The 27,763-nt window shown below is 41.0% G+C and overlaps 1 protein-coding gene across 3 annotated transcripts in view; it reads right to left on the reverse strand.

Moving 5' to 3' along the window:
* Positions 1-23,366, reverse strand: part of LOC132813273 (myelin basic protein-like) — a 180,591-nt gene extending 157,225 nt beyond the window's left edge. The window contains exons 1-2 of one of the 3 annotated variants that reach the window (XM_060823118.1): positions 23,169-23,366; positions 10,177-10,280 (exon numbers count right to left, since the gene is read on the reverse strand). Coding sequence is in view for 1 of the 3 variants with exons in the window: in XM_060823116.1 (XP_060679099.1) it covers positions 22,738-22,775; positions 22,960-22,963 (42 nt within the window). In the remaining 2 variants the exon portion in view is untranslated. Of the gene's footprint in view, positions 1-10,176; positions 10,281-22,737; positions 22,776-22,959; positions 22,982-23,168 lie in introns of those variants that run through there. The other 2 variants (XM_060823116.1, XM_060823117.1) reach the window with 2 other exon arrangements.
* Positions 23,367-27,763: the final 4,397 nt, after the last annotated feature.

Below are 27,763 nucleotides of genomic sequence, written 5' to 3' on the forward strand. Positions count from 1 at the left end.
GGGATTTCGGCACTGGCTGGCATAGAACATAGAAAAATACAGTGCAGTACAGGCCCTTTGGCCCTCGATGTTGCGCCGACCCAAGCCCACCTAACCTACACTAGCCCACTATCCTCCTTATGCCTATCCAATGCCCGTTTAAATGCCCATAAAGAGAGAGAGTCCACCACTGTTACTGGCAGGGCACTCCATGAACTCACGACTCGCTGAGTAAAGAATCTACCCCTAACATCTGTCCTATACCTACCTCCCCTTAATTTAAAGCTATGCCCCCTCGAAATAGCTGACTCCATACGTGGAAAAAGGTTCTCATTGTCATCCCTATCTAAACCCCTAATCATCTTGTACACCTCTATCAAGTCACCCCTAAACCTTCTTTTCTCCAATGAAAACAGCCACAAGTGCCTCAGCCTTTCCTCATACAATCTTCCTACCATACCAGGCAACATCCTAGTAAACCTCCTCTGCACCCGTTCCAGTGCCTCCAGATCCTTCCTATAGTATGGCGACCAAAACTGCACACAATACTCCAGATGCGGCTGCACCAGAGTCTTATACAACCGCAACATGACCTCAGGACTCCGGAATTCAATTCCTCTACCAATAAAAGCCAGTACGCCATATGCCTTCTTCACAGCACTATTTACCTGGGTGGCAACTTTCAGAGATCTGTGTACATGGACACCAAGATCCCTCTGCTCATCCACACTACCAAGTATCCGACCATTAGCCCAGTACTCCATCTTCTTGTTACTCTTACCAAAGTGGATCACTTTACACTTACCTACATTGAACTCCATTTGCCACCTTTCTACCCAGCTCTGCAGCTTATCTATATCCCGCTGTAACCTGCCACATCCTTCCTCACTGTCAACCACTCCACCGACTTTCGTATCATCCGCAAACTTGCTCACCCAACCTTCTAGCCCCTCCTCCAGGTCATTTATAAAAATGACCAACAGTAATGGTCCCAAAACAGATCCTTGCAGAACACCACTAGTAACTGCACTCCAAGATGAACCTTTACCATCAACTACCAATCTCTGTCTTCTTCCAGGCAGCCAATTCCTAATCCAAACCTCTAACGCACGCTCAATGCCATACCTCCGTATTTTTTGCAGTAGCATATCATTTATTACTCATCTTGACTGGTTTTGGAGAAGGATGGTAGTAGTAAGCTGCTTTCTTGCTGTCCTTGGGGTGTGGGCACAGGTCAGGGTAGTGAGAGATTTGGTATGAAATTTGCAGATAGTGTTCCCAGGTCCTCCTATGTAGTATCAGAAGTTCCGAGTTTGGAAAGTGCTGTCAAAGGACCTTTAGTAAGTTATCACAGTGCATCTTGGAGATTATACACATTGCAGCCACAGTGTGGAGTAGGGAAGTGAGGGATGTTGAAGCTGGTGGATGGGGGAGCAATCAAGCAGATTACTTCACCCTGGATTTTCAGCTGGAGTGCTGGTCTATCACAATCCTGACGTGTGTTTTGTAGATAATAGACAGGAGTATCGAATTCCCAGCCTCAGCTAGCTCTATAACCACACTATTTATATCACTGGTCCAATTCAGTTTCTGGTTAATGATAAACCCAGGATATAATCAACAGCTGAGTGAATCGTGCTAGTCTTTCAGAAAATGGAGTGTACACACACAAAAGGGTGCTTGAGCTCTTGAGGCCAAGGAACAGAAGCATGTGCATAAAAATCCAAAAAACAAGCTCGATTGTCATCAGCCCTGAGTTACTTCTGTTTATGCTTTTCTTCTGATAATGATTCAAAAGACTTCTGGTTTGTGGTTAGGCAGAACATTAATCAAAGGATGACACGGCATGGAAGGATGTCAGCTAGCTCATTGTACTTGTGTAAGCCCTTATTCCCATAGCCTTTTGAGCAGTTTTTCAATTCCCTTTATACAGGAGTGATTGCTCCTGCGTGTATATCAGATCATAAAACTTTCTTCATAAAATGGTTTCTGTTCATCTCCTCTCTGCTTCGTAATGACAGGTTGTGCTCCATTAAGAGCAGTTTTTCCTTTTGTTTTAAGTTTCAGTTCCCCTTCTTCAATTCAAAAAGTTTCTTTATTTAGCGTTATATTAAGGGCTCATTTCCTCCTAATTACCTCACAGAGACAAAGCTAAAATCATCTGGGATTTAAATGAGACATACACAATTCTCTGTTACACTTGGATCGAGAAGGTGCATGAGTTTCCCAATAACAGCACCCTGAAGAACAGAGATTGAAACTGCAAAAGATAAGTGCCCTATCAAACTGAATGCTGCTTTACTCATTATCATAAGTACCCTGCATTTCAATTTGCATTTAGTAAGAAAAAAAGACTTGCATTTATGTAGCACTTTTCATGACTGTCAGCTGTCTCAAATTTTTAATGAAGCACTTTTGTAAGTGTCACTGTTGTAATTTCAGATAATTCATTGCCTTGCAGTCTTGCATTGCAATAAAATGAAATGCATGTTCTTGTTCATAAACCATCAAATCATCAAGTAAATAGCAACATTTTTTCGAAAAAAAACTTAAAATCAAATGCCTAACTATCAATGTTGGGACGTTGCTATACAGCGTACATTCATCAAGGCTGCTGCACTGCACCAGATGCCACTTATTTTTACATTCACTTTGCTTCGAAATATGTTCACACTGAAATCAGGTAATAAATTGGCATCACATGAAGTTTATAGGCACAGAGCGATGGATCCAGATGCAGTGAGTGTGTGGTACAAAATACAAAATGAACAATGTGCAATAAGTGCCTTTGTAATACACTGACAACAGTGTGTAGGTGAGGAGCAGATTTCCACATCTCGCAAAGTCTGTCTGCAGTGCCATTGCAGGATAGGAGATAGGTCACAGTACATTAACAAGTCTCTGAATGCTAACATATTAAATCTACTGAACATAACTTAGAATTATATATTTTAGCTAACAGATTGCCTTCGAGGTAAATGATTAAAACTTTCAGCAAATCATGCAGAAATCTGGCATGAAATTAAAGTGATCTTTTGTCAGGGAGGTTTAATAAGCAGACTAATGCAGGATAACCTACACACAAAAAGATGCCAATACTAGAGGAAATCTGGAAATGAGTTCTGGGAGTAAAAGCTGTAGCTGTTAAATAAATTATTTAATACTGAGAGAAATTAAGATAAATATGATCACCTGCTGCACATTTGTTTTTATTTATAATTAAAGTTCTTTTAATTTTGATGAATACAGTAATTTCTAGTTAAAGTGCAACTATCTTTGTGAGGGAAGTGTGTCTCGCCAGAAAAGCTGAAGCTTGACAATGCTGTGCCACAAGAAAAGTAGTCCTCCCTGACAAGAACGCTTATGCACTTAAAATTTGCAGCCAATTTACAGATTGCCAAAAGTGAAGACACAATGCTCCAACAATAGCATAACTAAATGCACTCATCTTTGACTTTCAAAATTTATGGTATTAAATACAAGCTGAGTCAAATGCCCTACATAAATCTTCCATCATTTCCTGTGGAAGTAACACAGTGGTTAAAGTGAATTTGAGAGGCGCTAAATGGCAGGTCCTTCAATTTGTGATGCCATGTAACAGAGCTATTTACAGAAAGCACAGATGTTCTGAAGCAGTTAACAAAGATTTCAAATCATCACAGTGAGAGGGAGAACACGTGAGAGAAAGAAAGTGAGAGAGTAAGCGAGACAGCGAGCAATTGAAAAGATTTAGTTACCTGGATGACAAATGAAAGACAATCAAGGCAGCATTTTCAGACAGCTAAGTATTTTGTTGAAGTGTACTATACAGAATAAATTAGAAGATAGTTTCTCCGAACAGTTTCTTTGGACAATGTTTTATGGATCTGACTAGGCTAATTTGGATCTGGTAATGTGTATTGAGACAGGTTTAATAAATGATTAAAAGATTCCCAAGAAAACAGTAGCTATAATATGGCAGAATTTTAGCATTCAATTTGGGGTGGAATCTTGGGTTGGAGTAAGATAATAAGGGTAATTACAAAGAGATGAGGACAGCGCTAGCTGGAGCAGACTGGAAAATATGTTTAGCAGCAACGACAGTTGAGGGACAATGGCCAATATTAAAGCAGTCCACAGTTCACAAATATATATCCTATTAACAACGAAGCATTCTAGTAAGGAATAAACCAACAATGGTTAACAGGTGAAGATAAGGATAGCATCAAATTGAAAAGAAAATTTAACGTGGAAAATGATTTGTGGTAAACAAGGCAGTTGGGAATGTGTTAATAACCAAAACAATGACAGCAAATAAAGAAAGAAAGATAGGGAAAATAAACTTTGACGTAAACTTGGAAGTCGCATCAAGACTGACAACAAGAGCTTTTTTACATATATAAAAGGGAATAGAGAGGCCGTTTAGAGGTGGCAGCTAGGGAAATAGTAATGATGAACCCAGAAATGGCAGAGGAGTGGAATAATCGATTTTAGCGGTGTAATATATAATGGAATTCCAAATACATTCAATAATCATGGAACATTGGGGGGGGGACGCATGTGGGAAGAGGAAGCAAATGCAGTAATGATCACTGGAGAAAGGATACTAGGGAAACGAATGGAGCTGAAGACCAATAGGTCCCTTGGACCAGATGGCATATACCCGAGGGTATCAAAAGTAGCAGCGACACATGTACTGGTTGTAATCTTCCTATATTCTGGGGAAAAAAAAAGTGTGGAGAATTGGAAAACTGCCAATGTAACACCTTTATTCAAAATGGGGAGGAGGCAAAAAAAAGGTAACTATAGGACATCTGTTATTGGGAAAAATATTACATTCTATATAAATGAAATACATAATATGATTAAGCAAAGTCATCGTGGCTTCATGAAGGGGAAATCATACCTCAAATTTATGAAAATTCATTCAGGAGGTTATAAAGGTAGATAAATTTCATCCACTGCTTCCCCTTTTATTTGGATTTTCAGAAAGCATTTGATGAGAACATTTTTTAGGCTACTTAACAAAGTAGAAGCCCATGTTGTTCGAGGAAGTACATTAGCATGAAGAGAGGATTGGGAAACTAATAGGAGATAGAGCTGGAATAAGGGGTCATTTTTAGGATGGCAATCTGTAGTCAGTGGACGGGGATCAGCACTAGGTTATTTACAATATCTATTAGTAACTTGGATGAGGTAAGTGAATGGACCACAGTTTGCAGATGTCAAATAAGTGGGGAGCAAGTAGTGAGGATGACAGATAGTCTACAGAATGATCTAGACAGTTTAAGCAAGTGGGCAAAAAGTTGCCAGATGGAATATCATGTGGGAAAATTGTATGTACTTTGGCAGGAGAAATTGAAGAGCTGAATACCATATAAATGGAAGAAGAGTGCAGAAAGCTACAGCAAAGTGGGATTTGGCAGTCCTGGTGCATAAACCATGAAAAGATGGCATACAATTTCAGTAGACAAATAGAATGAAGTATCAAAATAGGAAAGTCTTGCTACAACTATATGAAGCACTAGTTAAATCACAGCTAGAATACTGTGAACAGTTTTGGGCCCTTTACTAAGGAAAGATATGATATGGAGGTGCCAGTGTTGGACTAGAGTGGACAAAGTCAGAAGTCACACGACACCAAGTTGTTGTCCAACAGGTTTATTTGAAATCACAAGTTTTCGTAACACTACTCCTTCATCAGGTTACTTCAGATGGTGTTGTGTGATTTCTGACTAAATAAAGATATACTGGAATTGGGAGCAATCCAGAGTTTCACAGTACTCATTGGAGTAATGGAGGTGCAACTTTACTGAAACATACCAAGATTCTTTCAGAACTTGACAGGAGATGCTGAGTGGCTGTTCCCACTTGTGAAGGAGTCTAGAATCAAAAGACGTAATCACAGAGGAAGGGTCATTGATTTTGGACCGAGAGGAGTTGGAATTTCTTTTGAGAGTTGTGAATCTGTGGAATTCTTCACCATAGGAGGATTGTTGAGATTGAGTCATTAAGTATATTCAAGGCTGAGACAGACCGATTTTTAATCAGTAGAGGAATCAGGGGTTATGGGGAAAAGACAGTAAAGTGGAGCTCAGTATAATCAGATCAGCCATCATCTCATTGTTAAAAATCACAACACCAGGTTATAGTCCAACAGGTTTATTTGGAAGCATTACAGTATCATACATTGACATTATTGAACAAACCTGGATTGTTCAATAATGTCACTGTATGACACTGTAATCTTTTGCTATAAATTCTGTGTTTTATGATCTTATACTTCACAACCACTTGAAGGATCAACACTCCGAAAGCTAGTGCTTCCAAATAAACCTGTTGGACTATAACCTTTTGTGTAACTTCTAACGTTGTCCACCCCAATCCAATACCAGCTTCTCCACATCATCCCATCGAGGAGAGGAGCAGACTCAAAGGAGGTAAACAGTGTGCTTCAGTTCCTATATCTTATGGACTCAATTGTCATCATCTAGGAAACGTGCAGCCAATTTACACGCAGCTAGATCCACAAACAATAATGTGAAGAAGATGATCAGATAGTCTGCTTTTGCTGATGGTGGTTGTGGGAAAACAAAAACAAGTCAGAAACCAGGGGCAGTTCTCATGTTCTTCTTTGACACAGAATCATGAGATTCTTTTAATACCAGCGACTCAATGTTAAAGACGACACCTCCAATAATGCAGCATTCCCTCAATACTGCACTTGTGTTAGCCTACATCTGTATATTCTGTTTCTGGAGTCTTGAACCTCAACCTTTTGACTCAAAGGTTGAGACAATACCAACTGAGCCACAGATAACAATTTTTTTAAAACAAAGAAAAGAGACCAAAATATGATTCACCACTGAAAGCATGATTTTCTTGTTGTTAAAAAAACTCATGAGCAAACTCTAGATCATATAATTAAGTTACTTCTAACCACAAAATTTATAGGTTTCTGACATTTCCCCTTATTCTTCTAAATATAGTTCTGACCAATCCTTTCTTCATAAATCAACTCTGTAACCTCCTCCTTACCAACACCTGGGAATTTGTGGCAAAGTCAGGAAAGGTGTCCACTGATGAGTCAAGCAACAGCTGGGCATAATTCTGCTCATCGAATCAGAGCGCACAGATAGATGGACGGACAGACAGAAGGACAATGTCTCAGACACTACCATCACCTTCCTCAAGTACATCCAGCAGGAGACACCCAACTGAGGTAGTGACACTGTACTGTCTAAGACAGTACAATTGGGAGGGAGAGGCTCCAGGAGTTCTCAACATTGATTCTGGACCCAATGTAATTACAGGGTAATAGGTCAAACATGAACAAGGTAATCTCGTACTGATTTAGTATTCACTGCCCCATCTGACCCTCTCCTGGTTATCAGTTCCTCTCCTAACAGGCACATTGCCCAGATTGCTACAGGTCGTTCTGATGTAACGCGCAATAGGTGAGCGTGAATTAGCTACAACACAATTGACAAATTGCGAATGTTGTTTGGATAACGCAAACTTTCTATTGAATCAGTATAGTGATAAGCAATAAGTTTCAACCACAAACAAAAAAATTGTTAGGTGCACATATTTTGCAAGAGAAATTAAAAAAAACAATTTGGCAAGCAAGATTGGCCAAATATCAATCAATTGCAACACCTTGTTTGTGCTAGTGTTCCTGTGACCATTTCAAAATAATAGAACATTTAGTACCATACTGTAGTTAAGGAGTGTACAATTGTGAAGTATAATGGACTGGTACAATTTGAGTCATCTTAGTTAATTACTTCAACAGAAAATATGAAAAGTGGATGATACGTAGATATCAAAACAGTTTACAGAATTACGGAACCTGAAATTTAAAGCATGATAGAAATAGGAAGCTTTGAATTTATCACTATGACTTTGCAAAAAGTCAGAATTATGTTGCAAAGTTTTCCCCTTTATAAAGAACCATCAAAAAATTCTTAAAAATTAACAGCATTCAACACCCAAAACAATTAGTAAAAACGAAAAGGAAATGATGGACATACATCCGGATATGTAAGATGTTAGGGGCAAGTTGAATTCAAATCTAAATATTCACCAGATAAAGTGAGACCCTGCTGTGTATTGGTTTTAGTTCAGATTTCAATTCCATTTGGGAACCACCTCCTCTATTTAAAATCATAATGCCCAACAGCAGAGCAGGTTTTTCCACTTGCATTAGTCTCCGCGGACCTGCCATTTGACCATGTAGGCTGTCTAGATACAGATCACAGAGGCAGAGTCACAGCAGACACATTGTTAGTACAAGTATGTTGCTCCTTTAAAAAAACACACAAATCTGCCATTTACGAAAGGAGAGTAGAGTAGTTTCCATTGTATACAATGTTCTAGGTTAATAATTCAGTAAATTTTATGTACTCATTCATTGGATAGGTGTAGCACTTGCAAGGCCTACTCCTGTCATAGAAATATACAGCACAGAAAAGTCTGTACCACCCAAAACATATGACCGATACAAAGTCCTACTTTCCTGCACTAGGCCCATTGCTATAAATTATGACTCTTGAGAATACTCTGGAGAGTGGTATTTCAATTATGCTGCAAGCTAGAAGAGAATAAGGTGTAAGATAAAGTTGAAGCAAATACTAAAGATGCATTTAAGAGGAAGCTAGATAAGCATCTGAAGTAGAATTGACAGGAGATTTCTTTGCTCCTTGAAATCAAAATGGCTTGAATGGAGTATAAACATCAGCACAGACTGGTTAGGCTGAATAGTCTTTGTCTGTGTCTCTATCTTAACTTTACCTGATGAATACAATCTATCAATTATGTTTATACTCAACTTCAATTCAAATTCAACAGAAGCAAACATTAGAAAGATATCTTTTGGATTACATTCCTGCTATGGCAGCCTAGCCCAGAGGGAGCACAATCCTTTGTGCATCTTTTTTAAATTGATACAAATAGTGTCCGATCTGTAATAACGCATGAGATGATGGACAAAGAACAGCATCAGAAAGATCGGTAATCCATCCAACACTGGACAGTATCTGCAGCTTATAGCATCAGTAAGATCCACTTGAGTAACATGCAAAGCTTCTTCCGCAATATCAACAAGACATGCAATTTCCATCACTTTACACAATGGTAGAAAATGGGTAAGCACACCACAAATCTTCACATCACACACACACCAAAATTTGTAAAATACTATTTGGCACCTTCTTCACGGTCTCTGGATCAAAATTATGAAACTCCTCCCCAGCAGCACTATAGGAGAATCTTCATCGCATGAACTGCAGTAATTCAAAGTCAGCTCACCACTACCTTCTCAATATAGCTCATGTTTTATATCACCTTGACATTTCATTTTAAAAAATACTGATTTTATAGAGAGAAGGGATTTAGTAAAGTCCCACACCTATTGGCAATGGAAAAAACTAATTATGCATTGCATTAGTCAAATTTTACTCAAGTGTACATTAAAAACTACTGTAATCCATGAGTAGGCTCAGCCATGACCATGCATGAAATGAATACTCAGGATGCTTACAAAGGCTTCAAATAGAACTCCTTTTGTCAATATTTACCATGGACTGTTGTCTATGCGATAGCAATTGTTAACTCGCGACCTTTGTAACCAAGTGCTCAGTTCATCGGGAAAGGCAAGATTCTAACAAAGGGTTGTCAACCCAAGTAATTTGCCTGGCTCCTCCTTTCTCCTTCAATTAGATAAACTATCTTGCTGACTGTACTCAATGTTTCAGTGTGTGAACAGAATCCAAGCCAGCTGGTGAGACAGAAACCAAAACAGATTTTTTTTAGCAGAAAGCATTTAGTGACTTCTTCGGTTCGCAGTCCACATACCACAGTCCAGAGCTGTTCCTGATTTATAGGTCCTCAAAAGACAATTAATATCTAGCAATATCATGATTAAGGTTACTGTGTGTTCATGTCATTGACTGGAAATTAACACAATAGTGCTTTGTTTCCTATGTTCTCGAGCAAGCTTTGCTCTCAATAACGTGTGCACATAACTCTTTTCAGATTTGCTGCTGTTATACGAAGACAATATTTCAACCAGTCACTGAGTTGATTTTACATTTATACAAATGCTCAAACAGTAACAGAAATAAACAAACAGTTAGATAAAGCAATGGACAGGACAAAGACTAGCAGAATGGACAGATCGAATGGGATAGATTAGCAGATGTCCATGGTATTACTCACAGTGAAGCAACAGATTATGCTGTCCCAAAGAAGAGAGAGATGCACATTGTTAGAGCAGCAAGTTGGTAAACCAGCTGGTCAGAAACTGAAGTAAAATTGGTTTTCTAGAAGAAAAAAGAAGTACAAAGATTTACTCACTTAGAGAGATAAATAAATACACAGCCATGTATAGCAATCATCAATTGAAGCCTATCGTAGTAAAGGCTAAATAAATACAGATATAGCTATAAGCAATCACAACATAAACAAAAGGCAATAGCTGCAGCCATTTACAAGACATCATATTTTGTAATAGCAAAACAACTGTGAAAACAGTGGAAGGGCTATCAGCACTCACCATATTAGACAGTGGTGGCATAGTGGCTCAGTGGTTAGCACTGCTGCCTTCACAGCACCAGGGTCCCAGGTTCGATTTCAGCCTCGGGCGACTGTCTGTGTGGAGTTTGCACATTCTCCCTGTGTATGTGTCGATTTCCTCTGGGTGCTCCGATTTCCTCCCACAATCAGAAAATGTGCAGGTTAGATGAATTGGTCATGCTAAATTGCCCATTGTCAGGGGTGAACATGGGAATGGGTCTGGGTGGGTTACTCTTCGGAAGGTTGGTATGAACTTGTTGGGCCGAAGGGCCTGTTTCCATACTGTAGCTAATCTAATCTAAAAAGATTTTGCAGCGTGCAGTAAACATGTCATCTGCAGCTCCTGACACAATCAAAAGACACCCTTTTTTTTATATTTAAGGAAGTTACAATCAAATACATTCATGCTTTATGACAAAGCTGTGGACTGGAGTAGTGAAAGCAAGAGGTTTGTTTCCAAACAAAGTGCACATAGTTGTTTTAGTGAAAAATGAAGTAGTCAGGGTATTCATAGAATCCCTACCCTGACCCTCCAAAGACTATCTCAACCAAACCCAACTCTACCTCCCAACCTATCCCCATGCATTTCCCATGGCTAATGCACCTACCTTGCACATTCTTGGACACCATGGGGCAATTTAGTATGGCATGTCCACCTAAACTGCACATCCTTGGACTGTGGGAGGAAATCGGAACACCCGACAGAAACCTACATAGACACAGGGGAAATTCTACACAGACAATCAACCAAGGCTGGAATCGAACCCAGCTCCCTGGTGCAGTGAAGCAGCAGTGCTAATCACTGAGCCACTATAACCCATCATCCACCTCATAATGTACATAACAGAAACAATAAATACTGGGGAAACTCAGCAGGTCTGGCAGGATCTGTGGAAAGTGAAACAAATTCTTTGGCTGAACTGCCCAGTTCTGGTGGAGCACCACCGGATTCGAAATGTTAACTACTTTTTCACTCCACTGACGCTTCCAGAGTTGCTGTGTTTCTCCAGCACTCCATTTTTGTTTCAGGTCTCAGCATTCACAGTTCTTTGTTCTATTTTAAGAAGGTCTTGTACATGGTTACTTGCAAATTTTGCTTCATCATTAGTCCACAAACTCATGATTCATGCTGATTTAATTTTTTTTTAAAAAAAACATGTTGGATATGGGCTTCTACACCAACACACTGGAATGGGTAGGGCTTAAAGAATGTGTTCTTGCCTGATCAATGGAACATCCCTTGAAACCGGAATTCTGGATCAATGTTGAAGAGGCAAACATTTACATAACTAATGCACAAAAGCATTTACAGAAATAGCCAGATGTGCAACCACAATAATTCATGCACCAACCAACTATTCAAAATTGGAGCCTCAAGCTTCTGGCCACTTTAGGCTTCTCCAAAAACAAACAAACAATTTTGAGCTCATAATGAAACAATCTGTAACATCTGTGGAAAGAATAAGCAGTGAAAAAGCTTATTATATTCAGCATACATGTCTGTAACACTGTCTGCCTCTGGCTCAGTCTCAGATTATCTCGTCAAAATACATCCAAGCTTTGGTTACCAGTAGACTTGGACTACTATAACAGACTTGAATGACCTTACACCCTTCATAAATTTGAGCTCATTTGAATCTGCTGCCCAAATCCTAACTCGCACAAGTCCCAGTAGCTCATCACCTCTGTCCTCATTGATTCCTCAGCTCCCAGTCCAATAATAGCAGTGCTTCACAATCCCATTCACCTTCAAAATCCTTTAATGGCCTTGGTCCTAATTTCCTCCTGCCCAACATGGCAACACACCTCCCATTCCAGGTTCCCTGTATTGCTGATGATTTTTCCTCCGACACCAGTTCTGGAAATTCGCTCCCAACTTTTTGCACTTCTCTTTCCTCCTTCACACTACACCTTAAAAATCCACCGGTCTAATTATCTTCTGATATGGTTCGATCTCAAATTCTATGCAGTAACAATTTAATCATGAGAGGATTTGAATAGAGACGGTTTGCTTCAATTCCATGGGAGCTTGGTTAGACCACAACTGAAGTACAATATCCAGATTTGGTCTCCTTGACTCAGGAAAATCAAGGGCTGATTCCTGAAGAAGGGCTTATGCCCGAAACATCGATTCTCCTGCTCCTTTGATGCTGCCTGACCTGCTGAACTTTTCCAGCAACACATTTTTAAGCTCTGATCTCCAACATCTGCAGTCCTCACTTTCTCCTCAGGAAAATCACCACATGACGTGGAGGTGCCGTAGTTGGACTGGGGTGTATTTCACCTAAAGAAGGAGCAGTGCTCCAAAAGTCCGTGATTTAAAATAAACCTGTATCATGTGACTTTTGACTTCAACGCAGGAAAGATAATGTTGCTAAAGATAGTATGTAACAAAGGTTCTGCAGACTCGTTCCCAAGATGGTGCGATAGTCTATAAAGAGATATTGGGCCTGATTCTCTAAAGTTTCGAAGAGTGAGAGGTAATATAATTGACAAATAAATAGATTGAGTAGACGCAGGGAAAATATTTGTGTAGTCTTGAACCGTTGGCATAATTTAAAAGTAAAGGCATTTAGGATGAAAATGATGGAATTTTTTTTGTTTTTTCTCAGAGGGTTGTGAACTTCGGGAATTCTAAACCAAAGGGGGGCTGTGGGAGCTCAGTGTTTGAGTATGTTTAAGGCAGAGATTCCTGACTGGCAGTGGCAACCAGGGGATGGGCTGGCTAAAAGGCATTGAAGTATTCAATCAGCCATGATTGTATTGAATGGCAGCCTGGTACAATGGGCTGAATAACCTACTGTTGTTCCAATGGTGGTATAGGGTGACACTTATTTGAGACTTCAAAAGGTTAGAACAAAACAACTTGAATGTAAGTTGAATGCAAGACATTGCAGATACACAGAGGAGGCCTGAGCCATTTAGCTACAGCGAGATGTAATTATGATAATCTTTGTAAAAGGAGAAACTCATTAGCGTTAGAGAACATTGCGGTAAATAGGAACCTGTTTGTACTTGCAATGAACATGGTCACTCGGTAAGGGCACAGCAAGAGCTTGATTAGAAACAGGAACAGAAATTTCTGGAGAAATTTAGCAGGGGGGCAGTGAGACCTTGGTGCCTTTGTATACCAGTCACTTAACAGTCAAAGAGGCAAATGAAATGCTGGTCTTCATAGCGAAAAGATTCGAGTATAAGAACAGTGATCTCTTGCTGCATTATACAGGCCTTGTTGTGAACACATCTGGAGTATTTGGTCTCCATTACCTGAAGGACAATCTCATAGAAGCCTGTAAAATTCAAACAGAATTGTATAGGATAGATGCAGGAAGGATGTTCTCATTGGCCAGGGAGTCCAGAATTATGGGTCACAGTCCAACAGCACAGGTAAACCATTTAGGAGAGAAGAAATGTCTTCACCCATACAGTGATGAGCATTTCCAATGTTCTGTTCCAGAAAGGAGTTAAGGCCATAAACTTGGATATTTTCAATGAGTTAGATTTAGTTCCTAAGGTTAAAGAGATGAAAGGGGAGAAAGCAGAAACAAAATACTGAGTGTGACGAACAGCCATTATTACACTGAAAGGCGCAACATGCTTAAAAGGGCTTAATGGCCAATTCCTATGCCTATTTTCTATGTTTCTATATTTACACCTTAAACATTACTAAAAAGTGGATCTGGCTCTTATTATTTTTTCCCCAAGGCAACTTGCTGAGTGTAAACTGGTCACCAGATTTACTACATTAAAATGATCATATTTCTGAAGTACATTAGGACACTCCAATGTCATGAAATGTGCACTACAAACAATTTCTTCTTTTTAAGTAAATGTGCTAATTATGCATGATCATGGAAGCTTATTAGTGCATTACATGTGTAAATCATTCAGCAGGAGCAAATACTGCTACTCTCTGTTTATTGGTTTGTATAGCAAATGCCATTGGAATGCAATTCATCATAACATGTAGGCATGTCATGTCATGCACTTCAAGGTTAAAATACAACCTTGGAAAGAGAATGTGACTTAGCGAGCATGAGTAAACACTAAATACTCCCATGTCAGGAAAGCATGCATGGTCATGGGTGAAACCTAACTATGGAAGTACTGGACAAAACATTTAATAAAATGGTGACCCATGAGTAATGTAAACATGTTAACTGTATTAATTTTTAATGTTAGCATTAAAACTAATTTTAAGGATAAGCTATTGTACTAATTTTTAATAGCTGGTCCCCAAAATTACTTAAAAATTTGCAAAAACATATGCAAAGTTAACTAGACTGATTCAGAGGTCATTTTATTTTTACCAATTTTTATTTCCATGATTTTGGGAGACAATTAACTGTTCTTTTGCTCACTGAGCAAAGTCTGGTCAATTGGAATATATGAATAGTCTGAACTTTATTCCCTGCTGTCGCTACTCCATAGAACATAATGATAGCAATAGCCTTTGCAGATATGTATCATATTCAAGATAATAGGCAAAAGTTACATTACAGCTGAAAATGTGTAGCTGGAAAAGCGCAGCAGGTCAAGCAGCATCCAAAGAGCAGGAGAATCGATGTTTGGGGCATGAGCCCTTCTTCAGGAATGAGGAAAGTGTGTCAAGCAGGCTAAGATAAAAGGTATGGAGGAGGGACTTAGGGGGAGGGGTGTTGAAAATGTGATAGATGGAAGGAGGTCAAGGTGAGGGTGATAGGCCAGAGTGGGGGTGGGGGAGGAGAGGTTAGGAAGAAGATTGCAAGTTAGGAAGGCGGTGCTGAGTTCGAGGGATTGGACTGAGACAAGGTGGGGGGAGGGGAAATGAGGAAACTGGAGAAATCTGAGTTCATCCCTTGTGGTTTGAGGATTCCTAGGCGAAAGATGAGGCGTCTTCCTCCAGCCGTCATGTTGCTATGGTCTGGCGATGGAGGAGTCCAAGGACCTGCATGTCCTTGGTGGAGTGGAAGGGGGAGTTGAAGTGTTGAGCCACAGGGTGGTTGGGTTGGTTAGTCCGAGTGTCCCAGAGGTGTTCTCTGAAACGTTCCGCAAGTAGGCGGCCTGTCTCCCCAATATAGAGGAGGCCACATCGAGTGCAGCGGATGGAGTCAATGATGTGTGTGGAGGTGCAGGTGAATTTGTGGTGGAAATGAAAGGATCCCTTGGGGCCTTGGAGAGAAGTAAGGGGGGAGGTGTGGATGCAAGTTTTGCATTTCTTGCGGTTGCAGGGAAGGTGCCAGGAGTGGAGTTTGGGTTGGTGGGGGGTGTGGACCCGACGAGGGAGTCACGGAGGGAGTGATCTTTTTGGAACACTGATAGGGGAGGGGAGGGAAATATATCCTTGGTGGTCGAGTCCGTTTGGAGGTGGCGGAAATGACGGCGGATGATACGCTATATATGGAGATTGGTGGGGTTCTGTCCTGGTGGCGGTTGGAGGGGCGGGGCTCAAGGGCGGAGGAGCGGGAAGTGGAGGAGATGCGGTGGAGGGCATCGTCGATCACGTCTGGGGGGAAATTGCGGTCTTTGAAGAAGGAGACCATCTGAGTTGGACGGTATTGGAACTGGTCCTCCTGGGAGCAGATGCAGCAGAGATGAAGGAATTGGGAGTATGGGATGGCGTTTTTACAGGGGGGCAGGGTGGGAGGAGGTGTAGTCTAGGTAGCTGTGGGAGTCGGTCGGTTTATAGTAAATGTCCGTGTTGATTCGGTCGCCCGAGATAGAAATGGAAAGGTCTAGGAAGGAGAGGGAGGAGTCTGAGACGGTCCAGGTAAATTTGAAGTTGGGGTGGAAGAAGGTGTTAGTAAAGTGGATGAACTGTTCAACCTCTCCTCATGGGAGCACGAGGAAACGCCGATACAGTCATCGATGTAGCGGAGGAAGAAGTGGGGGAGAGGTGCCAGTATAGCTGCGGAAGATGGACTGTTCCACATATCCTATGAAGAGGCAGGTATAGCTGGGCCCCATGCGGGTCCCCATGGCTACTCCTTTGGTTTGGAGGAAGTGGGAGGATTGGAAAGAGAAGTTGTTCAGGGTGAGGACCAGTTCAGTCAGTCGAAGGAGGGTGTGGACCAGTTCAGTCAGTCGAAGGAGAGTTACATTACAGGAAGGATGTGGTGGGTTTGGAGAGGGTGCAGAAGTGGTTTACCAGGATGATGTCTTGATTAGAGCTATAAAGGACAGGCTGGAAAAACTGGTGTTGTTTTTTCTGGAGTAGAGGCCGAAGGGAGACTTGATAGAAGCCTATAAAATTATGAGATGCATGGCTAGGGTTAACAGTCAGAATCATTTTTCCCTAGATTTGAAGTGTTTAATACTAGGGGACATGCATTTAAGGTGTGAGGGGAAAGTTCAAAAGAAATGTGAAAGGCAAGTGTTTTTTTAAAACATGGAGTAGTAGGTGTCTGGAACATGCTGCCAGAGTGGTGGAGGGAGTTTTATATAAACATAAGAATATGCAAAGGATAGAAGGATATGGACCATTGGCAGACAGAATATTCCTATATTTGGAATATTGTGGGTCGTTGGACCCGTTCCTGTGCAGTACATTCTAATTTGTATGTAAGCTAGCATCAGATATATGGAGGGAAATATGCATCACCCTTAGCTGAGTCAATTTGAACTGTATTTAAGCAACAGAGATGGATTCAATTCCACAGCAGAGGTAAATGCTAATCACAGATTGTGACACAGTGAGACCAGTGACTAACCTGTGTTATAAATCCTGTTAATTCTGAGCAGGAGTGAATGGCAAAATTGGCTCTTTTTTTTAAAATCGATTTTCTCCCAGTCGGTCGTAACAGATCTTATTTTCATATTAGCTTTCACTTATCACACTTCAACTAAAGCATACTAAGTAGATCAGAATGAAAGAGTCAAATTGAAAGAAAGCAGGAATTTTATCACCAATTCAAAGTCACCACCACATTCCCAGAGGACCACAGCACTGCCCTATCATTAGGGTAGCTTAATGAGAGGGCTGCCACACCTCAGGCGAAGAAAGTGGTTGAGAAAGAGGGAGTTTCATGGTAAACGGGAATCGAACCTGTGCGGTTGGTGTCACTCTGCTTTGCAAACCATCTGAGCTAACCAACCCTGACCACTTTGGAAAAGACACACAAACGCGGGTAATAAGCTTTAAGCAGAAGTGGTGGTGGGGGGAGAGCGTAGAAGGTTGTCTGGCATGAACAGGTCGGTAAAGACAACTATAGTTCAAAGTTCTTAAACCTGAATTGTGGGAAAGACCCCAGACCCAACTATATTGCTGGGGGGATTTAAAAAAATGACAACAGCGCCAAAGGTTTCAGATGTTTTCAAGTATAAAAACTGTTGTTTTCCCAAGTTGCTTTTTCACAAGGTATTGACAGAGGTTGAGACACAGCTAGGAAGAGGTTTCCTGTTTATTGCTATCAAATTCATATTTCTTTTAAAAAACAGACTCTCTTCCTACCCAACAACTGTTGCTTGTTTCTTTGTGATATTGCCCTTTTTTTTGCAAACTGCCTTATCTGTAGATGACTTTCATCCCAATGCGTAACCGCCAGGAAGGTGTGAATTAAGGAGATACAGATCAAAGTTTTGGTGTTTCTCATAATTATGTCAATTTCAGCTCAGAGTGGTTGCAGGAGTTGACTCAATATGGCCAGGTGATTAGAGCATCCATTGATTTACTAATTTACTTCAATCTACAAAAGTAACGGCAGAAGAGGACAGAAACTGATCAGTCATTCATGTTTCCCACTGTAACAACAGCCAAAATTCTTAAAGTGGAATGTGGTAAAATGCTTTTCTTTTTCAGTTAAATTTCTAAGTGGATCTTGATCTGTAGCAATTCGGTTTCAAATAACAAATGTGTCACCTTGGTAGTACTGATGAAGGGCTTATGCCCGAAACGTCGAGTTTCCTGTTCCTTGGATGCTGCCTGACCTGCTGCGCGTTTCCAGGAACACATTTTCAGCTTTGGTAGTACTGATGCCCAAGCTCAGAAGGTGATCACATGCTCAAATTTGACTTCAAATACAAATGAGCACAAAATCCAGGCTGGTACCTTTAAGGGAGCACTGCCCTGTTAGAGGTGCTGTCTTTCAGAAGATTACTCCATTATCTCACTTTTTAGATTAGAATTAATCTAAACATCACGGCATAGACAGAGAACAAAGGGGGTCAACACCTTCAACATATTGTCTAGCTATCACCATTGTTAACAGCTAACCCGAGAATGCAACATTTTTATTAAAAAAGGTTTTGTGATTTACACATGAAAGAAGTGAAACTATCACTGTATTCTAACAGATGAAAAGCTTAACAATCAATTTTTCAATGTATAATTTCAGTTACATCACACTGTAAATTTTTGCTATTTATTCTGTGTGTTAGGATTGAACCCTCCACTACAACTGACGAAGGTGTGATGTTCCAAAAGCTAGTGTGCTTCCAATTAAACCTGTTGGACTATAACCTGGTATCGTGTGATTTTTAACTTTATACACCCCAGTCTAACACCTGCGTCTCCAAATCTTTCAGAAGAGATGTTAAACAGTGCCTTGATTATTTAAGTCTCTCATCTGTTAGAATGACCATGGTAGTTTCACTTCTTTCATATGTAAAATTGCAAAACCTTTTTAAAAAAGTTACATTCTCAGGCTAACTGTTGGTGTCAGTGCAGATAAGATGTGGAGATGTTGAAGGTGTTAGCCTTATGTAACTTTTTAAAAAAGTTTTGCGATTTTACATATGAAAGAAGTGAAACTATCAAAGGTCATTCTTACAGACGAGAGACTTAACAAACAATCAAAGTATTTTTCAATGTATAATTTCAGTTACATCGCACTGTAAACTTTTGCTATAAATTCTGTGTTTTACAATTGTGTCCTCCACAACTACCTGATGAAGGAGCAGCACTCCGAAAGCTAGTGTGCTTCCAATTAAACCTGTTGGACTACAACCTGGTGTTGTGTGATTTTTAACTTTGTCCACCCCAGTCCAACACCAGCATCTCCAAATCATTTCGAATTTAGCCAGCTATATGATGGAACTTCAGCAAAACATGCTGTCTAGAACTTTTGGTACAACTTAGTACTAGTTTCATGAAGTGGGCCCACACACAGCATAAACTGCATAATCTGATGGTCTTTGTGAAAGAATAAATATCTGTGGAGACATACAGCATGGAAACAGATCCTTCGGTCCAACCAGACTACATGGTCCATATTTCTAAACTAATCTAGTCCCACCTGCCTACGTTTTGCCAAGAGAACTTGCAATATATTCATTAGTTAAATGAGCTTAACATGTTTAAGCATGTGCAATATCATGTTGGTAGATATAGAATATATTAGTAAAAACTTGAACTTTGGCTCTTTTTACAACATCAAGACACCCAAAAACACTTTAAAACCAAATTCATTACTTTTTGAAGTGCAATTATTATTTTCATGACAGAAACAACATTGGTTGTGCATAGCAACTCTGACAAACAGCATTGTTGCAACCATCAGCTAATCTGCACTGGCACAGAACCAAGGGGAATACACTATCCTTCCTCAAGATAGTGAGGGGTTGCAAAAGATCCCATCAAAAAGACAGAATGGCTTTGGTTTTAATGCCTCATCTGAAAACTGGCTTCTCCAACAACATAGCACTCAGTCAGTGCTGCAGTGGGACAACCAACCTAGATGTAATGCTCCTGAAGAATAAGATTTGCTTATTCCTCAGATGCAAGGACATTATTATCAGAGTTACAGCTGATACCAGTGGGATTAGATTACATTACTTACATTGTTGAAACAGGCCCTTCGGCCCAACAAGTCAACACCAACCCGAAGTGCAACCACCCATACCCCTACATTTATCCCCTCACCTAACACTACGGGCAATTTAACATAGCCAATTCACATTTTTGGACTGTGGGAAGAAACCGGAGCACCCGGAGGAAACCCACACAGACACGGGGAGAATGCTCCACACAGTCGGTCACCTGAGGCGGGAATTGAACCCGTGTCTCTGGCGCTGTGAGGCAGTAGTGCTAACCACTGTGCCGCCCATTAAGTTTCCACATTGATTTGTAGGTGTGTGATGACTTGTCAGTGAGAGTCAGCTTTGGTAATGAACAAGAACAAATGACCTTATAAAGTCTGCAAAGTGCAATGCCTACCAATTATTTTCCACATCTAACAAGACGTTGTTAAAATGACGACAATATTCCCATGAGAAGTCGTTCAATCCAATTGAGTGACCTCTAACATCAGAATGCAAAATAACCCTCCACTAGTTAAGCTATAAATTTCATCTGGAGAGAGGGAGAGGTCATACTTTCAGGTTGCAACAGGAGCTGAACATTTCCCACAATTTTCCTACCACTCCCTGCAAGACAGCCTGAGGCAGAATAAGCAAACCTATACAAATCACCAGACCCTGACTATCCGGTTGCCAATTCTGGTTGGATGTATTCCTGATAGTAAATAGTCAGCCAAGACATTCATTCTCAAAGCACAGCACCTTCCCAAGCCAATCATAAAGTGAACCCCAGAATCTCCTTTTACCTCCCTGGCTCCTTCCTGACTATCGGTCAAACCACCATCATCTCTGACCCATCTCAAATAATTCATGACCACCAAATAGACTCATTTGCTTTCTTTCTGAACACTGGCATTTTAATGCCGATAATTTATCTCCTGGGTGGGCAGAAATGAATCCGAGAGATTAACTTGTAATTCCTAGAGATATCAAAGCAATACTGGCAGGTTGCCAACTTCAAGTTCAATTTTCTTTAAAATTGAAGATAGCAACTGAAGTATAGCAAAATGTCCCAAAACAGAGAGACAATATCATTTGATAATGATCCACAGAACTATTTGGACATGTGACCAAGTACAGTCAGAGGTAGGTTTTAAGGAGTGTCTTAAAAAAGTCTGAAGTATTCAAAAGGTTTAGGGAGAGAATGCTCAAGCTTAGGATCTAGACAATGGGTGGCGCAGCTATCAATAGCAGAGTGAAGGAATAGCAGGATTGAACATCTGGAACCAAACTAACCTCCTGTGACCCTGAAATAAGGAGATGGCAATGAAATGGGGAAATTGCACATTTATCAGACAGTGCTTGAATTGTCTGCTGCCAGAAGTGCAGCATCCTTTAAATATTAAGGCAATCCTTATTGGTTCAGTCAAGAATTAAACAGAGGGACTAAACAAGGAACTTTTCAATGCAACCAGGCCTTTTTCCCACCAAAAATACAAAATAGTTTATAGTGCTGACCAAAGACTGTGTTTAAAGTGGGGGGCCCGAGTCGTGAACTACGTTGAGCAAATGATGGAGATGGAAGTCCCATTTCCCAGAAGTGGAAAAAAAGTAGGTCAATGTGGGAGGTGAAAGTAGCTAGTAATATTAGACAAGCAACTGTAGCAATTCCGAGGGGATCACAAGTAGGCCAGACACTTATGCACCCACCCCCAACATTCAGATATTTTCCTACACAACTGAAGCCAGTAGGTTTAAGAAATAACTATAATCACCACTCGGATGTGAACTGTTCCCAATGTGTTTACAAAAAACCTGATTATCACACTACAGTACACCATGTATTCCGCATGACAATAGCTGCATTAAATCTAAAGTCTTAAAAACACAAAACCAAACAATGCAACAACCAATCTGTTCCTCGAATCTGGCCCCACCCATTGGTCACACTGAAGACAACATAGTTTTCCTTCGAGTAAAAAATGAGGTCTGCAGATGCTGTCAGGTTCGTGTTACCTTCAAAGAAATTTCAATACAGCTCGATGGGAAGTATTTCCAGGGACAGGACAATCAGAAGGCACAAGCTTTCCAACCAGAGGAATGAAAAACAAAAAATTATCCAAAGAGTAGCGGGAACACATTAACTTTCAGGAGGGAATTGGATAAGTCATTGAAGTGAATTCTGCGGAGCTAGAGAGTGGAAAAAAAAGTGAAAGCAGAAGGGAGAAGTGATTGGATCCCATCTTTTGAAGAGCCAGGGGAGTCACAGTGAGCCACATGAGCTCCTTCTAGGATTATGTTTCAATAAGAAATCCGAAATGACCAACCGATTCGTAGAAAAAGAAACATACGATCGCCCAACTCATGCAGCAAGGCAGCGGGCAGCAAGAACAGGTTGGTTTGGGAAGTGGGAATGAGAGGGTGGGCAAAAGTAAAATCAAACCCAAGGTGCACTCAAATGAAATAAGGTGGAAACGCCATATCACTAACCGGAAACTGCATCGCACTTGCGCGTTGACGGTCTGGAGCTAAATACAAAATACTGGCGTTATTATTGAAAAAGAAATAAATACTAAACACATCCTTCAGACAAGCACACATGGACCATCCTTTATAAATCCGAAGACAATGTAATGTCCAAGCCTTCCCTTGCAAGGTGTTTGCAGTACAGGACGAAAGCTTTGTGAATATAGAGGTGGTCACCGTGCTCACCCATTGCACAATGTTCCCGAGCTAGCTCACAATAGACACACACACACGAAAATCGAACAACCCAAGAGGAACTCTTGAATATTAATAGGATTAAAAAAATCAAAATCAAGCCGATTTCTTGTCATGTGCCAGAATTGCTCAATCCCCTCCCCTTAGTATATTTGCAAGGTTATCAGGAACTGAATGCGTTATTCTCCTTACTCACGTACCCGAGCCTCTCCTGGGCTCTGAAACGATGCATCAAACAACCCGGAACAGTCTTGTCGATTTCAATAGTAATTTTCCTGAGTATAGTGTGATATTCGCAACGTTCAGTCTCTCAGAAATGTAGTCAGTCAGGGTAGTTTCATTTGGCTCGTGTCAGTATAATGCTGAACACTTCCTGTTTTTTTCTATCTATCAAGGTACTATGTTAAGACTGGGTGGGGAAAGAATACCGACGAACTACAGCCAATCAGCAATAGAAACAGCCAAAAGCAGACCTGCTAATGGAACTCCGTCCTAACATCACTGCTCAAAATCAAACGTGTAGCAACAACTTTCCTTTAAGAGGGACTTGCAACCTCTCTGCGTGGTTTTCTGCTGTCAGCAGGCCGTGATGGTTTTTGCATAAGCAGCTTGTTTTATTTTTGTTGCATTATCATCACTCACCGATCGCAATCAGAAAGCAAGTCTTTCATTTCAGGACATCCAGCCTGTACATGCAAAATATTGAAGGTCTTTGCTCATTTGCGTTCAGGTTCTCAGACTTGAAAGAGGGAGGAGCCTCATTGCTTTCCCATTTCTTTTGATAGGATATTATTGATCATTTACCAGAAGAATAAGATAGAAGGGTAACTCGCAGATTTTGTGAAGAGTTGCTCCCTATGCCACCCCTTACCTGTCTGAAATGTTAAGGTTCTGCCTGCCCCTTGGTTTTGGACTCCCCTGCCAGAAGAAATCTCATTATCCTAAACATGCCAATTGGATCACCACAATCTTCCAGAAGCCAAGCTTCGTCTACTCAATATACAGGAGCTGGCTGGCTTGTTGGTCAGTGAAGCAGCATAATACGAACAGTATGAGTTTAATCCCTACACCAGCTGAGGTTACTATGAAGAACTCTACTTCTTAGTGTCTCCCCAAGACCAAGGAATGGTTCCCCTCAGGTTAAATCACTACTAGTTATCTCTCTCTAATGAGAGTGCAGCTCTGTGGTGTGGTAAGACTGTGATGACTTGATTTGACTTAATGTGTTTTCATGATTTAACACCTTCATTCTCAGTAACATGCCATATTCTCTCCAAGGCAAGTCTATCTTTCCAGCGATCGTGTCCTAAAGACTACACAATTCTTTAATTGGGATGGAATGAGAATTTGTAAATCTTCTTTTGTATGAGTTCCAGCTATCAGGTTTTTTTAAATTATGGCTTGTGTCTACTTACTTTTAGTGTTTTTTTCCTCCATCTTTTCTGTTTATCGATCTTTCAATATCTCTGCTGTGTCAATATGACTCTGTGGATAGCAGCCCATGTTATGGAGGTGCTGGTGTTGGACTGGGGTGGACAAAATCTGAAGTCACATGACACCAGGTTATTGCCCAACAGGTTTCTTTGAACTCACACCAGCTTTCGGAGCACAGCCCCTTCATCAGGTGCAGTGAGAGAGAAGAGCACATAAACGTAGGGTTTATAGCCAGAGAGATCAAAGGCAGAGAGAGCAAAAGATCATACAACTGGTATGAGTGGAGTGTCAGGTAATAAGTCTCTACAAATGACCAAGAGTGTTAGGCGGTGTGTAAATATTTGAATTAGAATCCCTACAGTATGGAAACAGGCCCTTTGCACCAACCAACCCTCTGAAGAGTAAACCAACCAGAGCTATTCCCCTACCCTTTAGTTAGCCCTGACTAATGCAGCTAATACTATGGGGCAATTTAGCATGGCCAATTCACTTAACCTGCACATCATTGGATGCACCCAGAGGAAACCAGTGCACCCGGAGAAAACCCACGCAGACACGGGGAAAATGTGCAAACTCCACACAGTCGCCCGAGGCTGGAATCAAACCTGAGTCCTTGGTGCTGTGAGGCAGCAGTGCTAACCACTGAGCCACCGTGCTGCCCCAAAAGTGTTTGTAAAAGTAATGTCAGTGCTGTGCTGTCATGACAATCAGGCAGAGCGATAGGAATATACAAAAGGTGACATCTCAGGTCAGATACTGAATTATAGGTGTGAGGTCTTGTTCAGAATCTGTCTCAGAGTTTCAACCTGAAATCAGGCTGGTTTTATTCTGAAAGCAGGATTTTTTTTAAGATGCCACACTGACTGACTGTGACTACAAATTGTGTGTTTTTGAACAATTTATCTGCAAATGACTCAGCCTGACCGACATAGCTAGTGGAGTACTGAGGGAGAGCTATGTATCCGAATGTTTAAATTGAGGCCCTCTCTATGCTCCCAGGGGGATGAAGATGGTGGCATTATTGTGAAGAAACTCTATCCATGACATCCTGGCCAATCGACAATCATTCCTCAAGCAGAAACTTGCCCAAAAGTTCAGATTACTGTGTTTCTGATTGTGGCAGCTTTTGTTTGATTGGCCAATGGAATGTGGGTGTTGATTGCCAGGCCAGCATTTGTTGTCCATGACTTATAGTCCTTGAGTAGGTGGTAGGGAGCTGCCTTTTTGAACTGCTGCAACTTGTGGGGGTGGGATGGGGTGGAGGCGTGAAAGGTACACACAGTGCTGACAAGAAAGGATTTCCAAGATTTTGATCCAGTGACAGTGAAGGGATGGTGATACAGCTTTGAGTCAGCATGGTGAGGGACTTGGAGAGAAACTTGTAGGTGGTGCTATTGCCATGCAGCAGGTGCCTTCATCCTTCTGGATGGTAGAGGTCATGAGTGTGGAAAGTGCCATCGAAGGAGCTTGGGTGAGTTGCTGCAGTGCATCTTAAAGATGGTGCACACTGCTACTGTTGTGTATTGGTGGAGGAAGTAAAGTTTGAAGCTTGCAGATTGGGTGCTATACAAATGGACTATTTTCTTCTTAGTCATTTAAGCTTCTTGAGAGTTGGAGCTGTACTCATTCAAGCCTGTGAAGAGTATTTTATCACATTCCTGACCTATGCTTTGTAGGTGATGCACACATTCTGAGGGGGTGAGATACTTAACTAAGAATTTCTAACCTCTGACCTGCTCTTGGAGCCACCATTATTGATAAGGCTGGTGCAGTCCTGTTTTTGCTCAATGAAATCTGCAATTTATTGGTGCTGGAGAATTCGGCAATGATAATGCCAGTGAATGTTAAGGGGAGATGGATAGATTCTTGTACTGTAGGTAACAATTGTCTAGTGCATGTGTGTGGTGCAAATGTCACTTTTTACTGAAGCCTGGGATGTTGTCCAGTTCTTGCTGTGTTTGCACACAGATGCTTCTGGGTCTGAACATTATGCAATCATCAGCAAACGTTCCTACTTTTACATCCAACATAGAGCATAGAATAGTACAGCACAGGAACAGACTCTTCAGCTCAATATGTCAGTGCTGATCATGATGCAATTTTAAACTAATCCCATCTGCCTGCACATAGCCTGTATCACTTTATGCTCTGCCTATTTCTGTGTCTATCTAAATGCCTCTTATACATTGCTGTTGTATCTGCTTCTACTACCTCCCCGGTGGTAGCACAGTCCAGGCGTCTACTAACCTCTGTGCAAAAAACTTTTCTTGCACATCTCCTTTAAAATTTTCCCTTCTTGACTTAAACCTGTGCCCCTAATGGTTGACATTTTCACCCTGGGAAAAAGCCTCTGAACTACCCATGTCTCTCAACGTTTTATCTACTTCTATCAGCTCATCCCTCAGCCTCCAATGCTCTAAAGAAAACAATCCAAGTTTGTCAAACTTCTCCTTATAGCTAGTACACTCCAATTCAGGCAAAATCCTGACAAAACGTCTTCTCTACCCTCTCCAAGGTCTCCATATCCTTCAATGCTCCCAAGTGTGGCCAAACTGAAGTCTTATACAGCTGCAACATGACTTGCCAACCTTTGTACTCAATGCCCTGTTTAATGAAGGCAAACATGTCATATGCCTTTTCTACCACCTTATCCATTTGTGTTAGAACTGATAGAACACAAACTGAGGGTCAGTGAGCATATTCTGATTGGGTAAGTGCTGCTTGTCAAAAGTCCCTTCTCTCATTTTACTTGTGGTCAAGAGCAGGCAGATGGGGCAGTCATTGACTGGGTTAGATTTGTCTGCTGTGTGTAGGTGGGATATACCTGAGCAAATTTCCAGGTAAATGTTAGTGTTGTAGCTGTTTTGGAACAGCTTGCTAGGGGTACAACTGGAATGCAGGTCTTCACTCCTATTGCTGGACTATAATCAGAGCCTATCACCTTTGCAGTATCAGTGCTTCAGCTATTTCATGATATCATGTGGAGTGAATCAATTTGGCTAAAGACTGGCATTTGTCATATCGGGGTCCTCAGGAGGGAGCTGAGCTAGATCACTCACACTGGCTGAAGATCATTGTGAATGCTTTAGCCTTGAAGATGGAGATATTTGTGGAGCCTTTTCCTGTTAGATTTTTGTATTGTCCACCATAATTCACATTTGGACATGGCCGAAGTAATTGGCTTAAGACCAATCCCTGGAGTAGAAAAATCAATGTTTCAGGCAAAAACCCTTCATCAGAACTCTGATCTCCAGCATCTGCAGTACTCACTTTCACATTAAGTCCAATCCCTAATTGTCGGATTGCTTTCCTCTGTCTTTTGCATGCTGCTCCCATTTTTTTGGACTTCAAGTAGTCCTAT

This window comes from Hemiscyllium ocellatum, chromosome 4 (assembly GCF_020745735.1).
Source record: "Hemiscyllium ocellatum isolate sHemOce1 chromosome 4, sHemOce1.pat.X.cur, whole genome shotgun sequence".
In the NCBI taxonomy this organism is placed as follows: domain Eukaryota; kingdom Metazoa; phylum Chordata; class Chondrichthyes; order Orectolobiformes; family Hemiscylliidae; genus Hemiscyllium; species Hemiscyllium ocellatum.